The sequence below is a fragment of the Monopterus albus genome, unplaced genomic scaffold (genome assembly GCF_001952655.1).
Source record: "Monopterus albus unplaced genomic scaffold, M_albus_1.0 scaffold39.1, whole genome shotgun sequence".
In the NCBI taxonomy this organism is placed as follows: Eukaryota; Metazoa; Chordata; class Actinopteri; order Synbranchiformes; family Synbranchidae; genus Monopterus; species Monopterus albus.
Genome location: NW_018127919.1, coordinates 2,142,826 through 2,149,909, shown reverse-complemented (window position 1 = coordinate 2,149,909; position 7,084 = coordinate 2,142,826). Strand labels below are relative to the sequence as shown.

Here is a 7,084-nt window from a genome sequence, read left to right as displayed (position 1 = left end):
CAACATACTTTCTCGATGGCCAGCAATTCACTAAAAATGTTTTTTATAGGTCTTATGAGGTATTCTAATTTATTGAGATAGTGATTTGGTGGGTTTTTGTTAAATGTGGGCCAAAATCATCACAATTACAAGACCCAACGGCTTAAACTACTTCAGTCTGTGTGTACTGAATTTATATAATACATGAGTTTCACTATTTGAGTTGAATCACTGAAATAAATGGACTTTTCCACAATATTCTAATTTATTGAGATGCACCTGAATACACCACACCAGTACATCCACAGAAGAAAGAAACGTAATGAAACTTAAATGCACCTGCTCCCTCTGGCCCCTGAGCTTGGCCATGACCAGCTCCTGTGCTTTTCTGCAGGATATGCGTAATCTACGATTTGCACACAAACAGATGGAGGACACACTCAGGAAGTCCATTTTTGAAGTGCTGATGAAATTTGCGTTTCCTGTTTCCAACGGGCTGGTGAGTGATTCTCAGCTACAGTGTCTCTAACACTGAAGCTCTGCAGTGTTACCAACTGACTATTTTTTTCTCCCTCTCTCCAAAGCAAATCTTTGCCTTTGAATATGGGCAAGTCTTTCCTGAAAATGGATGGAAGGTCTATGACACTGTTTCAGAATACAAAAGACAGGTATCTAAAGATTACCCTGACTGCTTACCTAAGTATTAAAGAAAGCTTGTTAGATTGATTCATTGATTGATTGTTTCTTGGAAGGGTATACCCAATGAAAGCTGGAGGATAACAAAAGTAAATGATCACTACGAGCTTTGTGACACCTATCCGTCAACACTAGCGGTGCCTGTCAACATACCAGATGAGGAGCTAAAGAAGGTAGCCGCCTTCCGAGTAAAGGGAAGGATACCTGTGAGTGACCAGTCTTCAGCAGAAATGTAATTATCCTCTCCCCTGTAGCTGGCTTGTTGGACTGCCTGTGGTGATATTCTGTGGTACTCTGTGTGTAGGTGCTATCATGGATCCATCCAGAGACCCAAGCGACAGTGACACGTTGCAGTCAGCCCATGGTTGGGGTGAACGGGAAGCGGAGCAAAGAGGATGAAAAATACCTCCAGGCGATCATGGACGCGAATGCCCAGTCCCATAAACTCTTCATTTTTGATGCAAGGCCCAGTGTCAATGCTGCTGCCAACAAGGTGTGTTTTCTTATGAAGATTTTAAAAATAAATAGTTATTAAGAGGAAAGTTATCATAATTAATAATATTTTAGGTACATTATGAGTCATTGTCCTCATACATGGAGGTCAGAGGTTATAGTCAGTAAGTCAGTGTGCAGTCACACTGGGACGGGGGTAGGTTTTGCTGATTTGTGCCAAGTGATTCTTAATAACAAACATGTTCTCTACTCATTTCCTCCAGATGAAAGGGGGTGGTTATGAAAGTGAGGATGCTTATCAAAATGCTGAGCTGGTGTTCTTGGATATTCACAACATCCATGTGATGAGGGAGTCACTCCGCAAGCTGAAGGATGTGATCTACCCCAACATCGAGGACTCGCACTGGCTCTCCAATTTGGAGTCAACTCACTGGCTTGAGCACATCAAGGTAAGAATAATGAGCCACCACTGAGAAAATAATGAGGTTAAAAATGAAGATGATCAATTTCTCAGGCTCCTGACCAACTTGTGTGTATCTGTGGGGGTGTGTAGCTGATCCTGGCAGGAGCTCTGAGGATCGCAGACAAAGTGGAGTCTGGGAAAACATCAGTGGTGGTGCACTGTAGTGATGGTTGGGACCGCACAACCCAGCTCACCTCCTTGGCCATGCTTATGCTGGATGGTTACTACCGCACCATTCGTGGCTTTGAGGTGCTGCTCGAGAAAGAGTGGCTGAGTTTTGGTCACCGCTTCCAGCTGGTAAACAGTCTTTCATACCCTTTTTGAAAATTTCAATGTAAAGTCAAACAGCTTTTCCATTTGCATCAGAGATTGTCCTTTACTCTTTCTTTCAGCGAATTGGTCATGGTGATAAAAACCACACAGACGCAGACCGTTCACCTGTTTTTATTCAGTTTATTGACTGTGTCTGGCAGCTGACTCGCCAGGTAAACAATAGCTAACAATGAAATGTGAAACTTCAGAAAAAAAGATCTTTCAAAGACAGTAATGAAGCTGTTTTTATTTAAGTTTCCTGCAGCCTTTGAGTTTAATGAATACTTCCTGGTAACCATCCTGGACCACCTGTACAGTTGCCTGTTTGGGACATTCTTGTGTAACAGTGAACAGCAGAGGTTGAAAGAAGTAAGAGCATTTTTTTCTTAAAACCTTTAATGACTGCAGTTGCTGATACATTTTAATGTAAACTAGAGAAATGCATTTCCTGTTGAAAATGTGTGTGGATGCTGATATGCTGAAAGATTGCCCTGAAAATGCCTGAAATCAATTGCTGAAACAGTTGAAAGATGAGAAGAAATGGCTGAAGTTCTTTGTTGAATAATCCAAAGGATGAGATGCAATAAATACAAGTAGGAATGTCCTTGAAGAGCTGAACATTTTGATACCTGAATGGTTTTTCTAGCTGAAAGTATGCTGGTTTGTAATGCATTCACTGTTATGACAACTACATCTTTATTTTACAGGAAATTCCCAAGAGGACAGTGTCATTGTGGTCTTATATTAACAGCCAGATGGAGGAGTTCACTAACCCTTTGTATGTGAACTACTCCAACCATGTGCTGTTCCCTGTAGTCAGCTTACGCCACCTGGAGCTTTGGGTTGGCTACTACATCCGCTGGAATCCACGCATGAGACCTCAGGTGTGCCAAGAAGCCCGGTTGTTCTTTATGGGCTGGTTAAGGCCCGACTTCAGTGCTTTAACCTGAAATATTTTGCACGCCACAAATATGCCTTTGTTTTCCCAGGAACCTGTTCATCAGCGGTACAAGGAGCTGTTAGCCAAGCGTGCCGAGCTGCAGAAAAGAGTGGACGAGTTACAGCGAGAGGTGACCAATCGCTCTGCTTCCACTTCCTGTGAGCGGCCAGGCTCTCCCACACGCTCCATCACCCCAGTGCAGACTTTTGTTTGACGCAAACATGATAGTTTCAGAGGCAGAGTGCTACACGTGAGAAGGTGCCATACAGCACTAATCAGTATGCCTTATCTGGCACTACAAAGAACCTATGTACCAAACTGCCTCTTTTTGGGTGACGCTATCACAAAAAGTCTGATTGAGCAGATTACTGTATTTGCATCTCTCACAGGTCATCTGCTTGCAAAAGAAGAGTGTCTGTATTGACTACAGCCATATTGTACTCTTCCTCCAGGGTCAAGAGGACATGTAACCAGAATAGTGGGGACTGTTTAGCATAATGGCCTACGTACAATCAGTGTTTATAGTTTGAAGTACACTAAAATATTATTCCAGTTAAATATATATCTTATACATCTCACAAGAACATTCACTTAATTCCTATACACTGCAAATGTTTATTAGATATTATTTGATGAGCTAAAGCAATCGTCAACATGTACAATGCTGCATATATTATTTTGAGGTTAAAACTAGTTCTAACACCAATTTAATGGCTCAGGAGTTGTTAAATATCGGTTTAAAGTGTAGCTAAAGGGCTATAATGTTAGCTTCCTTTAATGTTAAAAGCCATCACAAAGTGCATTAAAAAGGCAGTCTTTACTAGTCCGTGCTTTTAGGTTGTTCTAACCAAATATCTTTTTTATAAATAAATAATGTGTGACATTCCTCTCATTGAATGATTTAAGGTTAGTGAGTTCAATTTTTCTAACTAGTTAACATTATTTATTATCCTTTAGACCAGACTTGTATGTATTTATAGCTCACAAATACATTGTCATGTCATAAATTGATGAGGTGTTCCCATGCAATATTAATAAGGTGCATAGAGTATGCAAAGGTTCATTAGTCCAAGATGACTATCATTTATGCAAGTCTTATATATGAACATTTCTTGCAAATGCTTTTTAAAGCTAGTATCAGCCACTGATTTTTGTAGGCACCACAACACGTGACAGCTAATAGTTTTTTCTTTTGTCTTAGTTGATTAAATGTCTGACTTGCTCTTGAATGATTGTGAGAATATTAAGAAAAAAAATGTGCATAGTTTAGCTGCCAAGATACAGTGGTAGCTAGCTTTTACACTGCATATGTGAATATTTGCAATAAACAGAGGACTCAACTTCAAGAGGTCAGAGTGGCTTGTCATATTAGTGTGGTGTGAACACAAAACCCTCCAATCCATTTCCTGGGTCCATTTCAAATGATAGAGTCCCTGTGACATTAGCATTAATTATCTGTGGTCATGATGGTGATCTTGCCATTACATTAGAAGATAAAAAGTCCTTTAATTATAAATGAAGAAATATAAAAGTGATTTAAAAGTCTGAGGTTTCACACTGCCCTGGTTCTGAAAATATTAGCATCAGTGGGGTTACATTGACATTCTTAAATAACAGATATCTAACCATAAATTGGTTTTAAGGCACCCATTAACAGACGTTTTAGTCCCATGACATGACATATGCCCATTACTGTCACTGTACATTTTTATTGGCACTTACATTGGATTACCCTCCCTTCTCTTTTGGGTTGAATATAGATATCTACAGTAGCTATCAAATAATATTTTTTCAATTATCGAAATTTGGATGACATCATTTTTGTTAGTTGACTGATTATTTAATCAAATGTTTGTTTCAGTGTCTGCAAAAACTGAATAACATAAGTGCAGGAAGAAGGGAGATGACTATGTTGTTTCCTTTTATCATTGTCATACTTACAGGTGCCTGTACAGCACCTGTATGCCAAAACAACTAGACACAAAGACAGTTTCTTCCCCCAAAATCATCACACTGACTAACACTCAACCCATGACTGTATAACAGAATGACAGCCATCAGTGCAAATCCTTGTAAATATACCCTATACTGTATCTGAAAAAATCCATCTAAACTGTGTATTTATATTTATAAGTACTTTATTTTATTTTCCTAATGCTCATTCTTTTCTTGTTCTCTCAGTCTTATCTTGTTTACTCATTGCTTTATGGAAGGCCGTTGTACGTGCACATGTTCCCCCTTTGAGATGTGTTTCCCCTAACCTGAAATCCTACCCTAATCCTAATCATAACCACAGAGGGGTGCACTACTAGAAACACAGGTTTAATAGAGGGAGACTCATCCTGACAGGGGAACAGATTTTGACACAAGACCGGAGTCATATTCCTGGCCAATAAAGCAGATTCTGATTCTGATTATATGGAACACTTGCCTGTGACAGAGGTTGATTTGTTCCTACTGCAGTGTTTTACTCAATGATTAACTGCTTAGATTTAAGAGTAGGTAGGCCCAATCTGTAAATTCAGAGTTTGGATGATCCAAAAATTTAAGATGACATTAATGACTCAGTAATTACATATAAAAGAGCTATTAGCTAGGCAGACTCGGTGGAAGAATAATTATAGTGTCCACATTATATAACTTAAGTTTCAATTATTGTAGTAGTTACCTTGGTGATCAAATAATTCCTTAAAAACTGTCTAAGTCAATGACATGCTCATACATTATGTGGAAGTGTGTTGAATGAATCCAGACATGTGATTGGCTCAGAGTGTTTCAAAATGTGAATCCCGCGGACGGATGTTGTGTCGCGATAGGTTTCCTTTCTTCTTATGGAGTCGCCGGCCACTTCCGGTTTCATGACGACGACGGTGTTGATACAAAAAGAGAGGAGGAAAACAGGAAAATACCTTTCTTGGCGAGAACAGTTGAAACTTAATATAACTAGCCAAGCTGTATTAACGGATTGCTGTGGGGGCGGCATAACTAACGATCGGCTTAAAGTTAGTGTGACTGGATAACGCATGAGCTGTGAACGATCATAGATATTTGGAGTTTATTGTTCTTCGCGCCTGCTCCCTCCAGCTAACGTTCAGCTATTTCTGTGCTGGCCTACGCTACTTAGCCAAGCTAGCTAACGTTAGCTACCGCTAGATGCCATCACGGTTGATGCCCTCAGTTCTCAATTTGACAGCGGTTAGAAAGGAAAGAGAACCACTGATCTGTTTAATTTGCAGCTGGGCTTTGCTAACCTCTTCTAACTTGGTGACATTAGTTGGGCGAGAATGGCAACCTCGGCTCTGTACGCCTGTACGAAGTGTAACCAGCGGTATCCTTTCGAGGAGCTCTCGCAGGGCCAGCAGCTGTGCAAGGTTTGGGAGTGTGCGTGATCGAGGTTGACTGTAAACAAGACAAACATTTCTGGGCTTTTAGAGATTAGAAGTGTGTAGTTGTTCTTGCTATATGGCAGCGAGTTAGCTATGCTCAGATAATATAACAGCCTTTATCTTTCCAACCTGGAAACGTCAATATAGTAACTGCAGTCTTTTTAATGTTAGATCATACATATACTGTATAATTACTAAATGAACATTTATCCACGATGCACTGGATTGAGTATGCTTTTAACAATTGCGATTAATGTGCTAACTTGCCAACTTGTTGCTCTTGGAGAGCTTCAAATGTAGAATTACAGGGTACAGCTGAAGAACAGAGCTGTTCTCTCCTGCAAAATAAAAGTTATAACGGGGGAGGGCAATCTTTGAGCCCTGATTCTCAAGCAAGTATTCTGTTCCCACCTTTATTTACGTCACACTTAGTCTGCATTGTTTTAATTAAATCAGGAAAAAATGGACAGTGGTGTCACTCTGTAAACGTTGCTCCAGTACTTTAAAACGTTTTGCCCAAAAAATTTAATCAGAATCAGAATCTGCTTTATTGGCCAGGTGTGTCTTGACACACAAGGAAATGATGAATATTATAATGCAGTTATCAAGGATTCCTAAATATTTGAGAATGCCAACTTTGTATTGTAACAAGCTGTTGCAATACATGGCAGTATACACCCAAATAGACAGATGTATTTCCACCGCTGTTATAGGCGAGAGGGGGTGACAAACAACCTATAAGAGAGTTTTTCTTTTAATGTGTCTGTTGGACACAGCTTTTGCAACCAATCGCTAATGAATTTTATTTGTTTTGTTACCATAGGAGTGTCGCATCGCACACCCGATAGTAAAGTG

The 7,084-nt window shown here is 39.9% G+C and overlaps 2 protein-coding genes across 4 annotated transcripts in view; both read left to right on the top strand.

Moving 5' to 3' along the window:
* mtmr2 (myotubularin related protein 2) overlaps nt 1-4,211 on the top strand; it is a 7,982-nt gene extending 3,771 nt beyond the window's left edge. For all 3 annotated transcript variants that reach the window (XM_020598889.1, XM_020598887.1, XM_020598886.1), the window contains 10 exons: nt 374-478; nt 564-647; nt 732-881; nt 980-1,168; nt 1,392-1,577; nt 1,682-1,888; nt 1,984-2,076; nt 2,159-2,272; nt 2,611-2,787; nt 2,893-4,211. In XM_020598889.1, coding sequence (XP_020454545.1) covers nt 374-478; nt 564-647; nt 732-881; nt 980-1,168; nt 1,392-1,577; nt 1,682-1,888; nt 1,984-2,076; nt 2,159-2,272; nt 2,611-2,787; nt 2,893-3,057 — 1,470 coding nt within the window. In that variant the 3' untranslated portion in view covers nt 3,058-4,211. The remainder of the gene's footprint in view (nt 1-373; nt 479-563; nt 648-731; nt 882-979; nt 1,169-1,391; nt 1,578-1,681; nt 1,889-1,983; nt 2,077-2,158; nt 2,273-2,610; nt 2,788-2,892) is intronic.
* A 1,450-nt stretch (nt 4,212-5,661) lies between these two features.
* Nucleotides 5,662-7,084, top strand: part of fam76b (family with sequence similarity 76 member B) — a 5,897-nt gene continuing 4,474 nt past the window's right edge. The window contains exons 1-2 of the mRNA XM_020598890.1: nt 5,662-6,214; nt 7,053-7,084. Of these exons, the coding sequence (XP_020454546.1) occupies nt 6,128-6,214; nt 7,053-7,084 (119 nt within the window). The 5' untranslated portion in view covers nt 5,662-6,127. The remainder of the gene's footprint in view (nt 6,215-7,052) is intronic.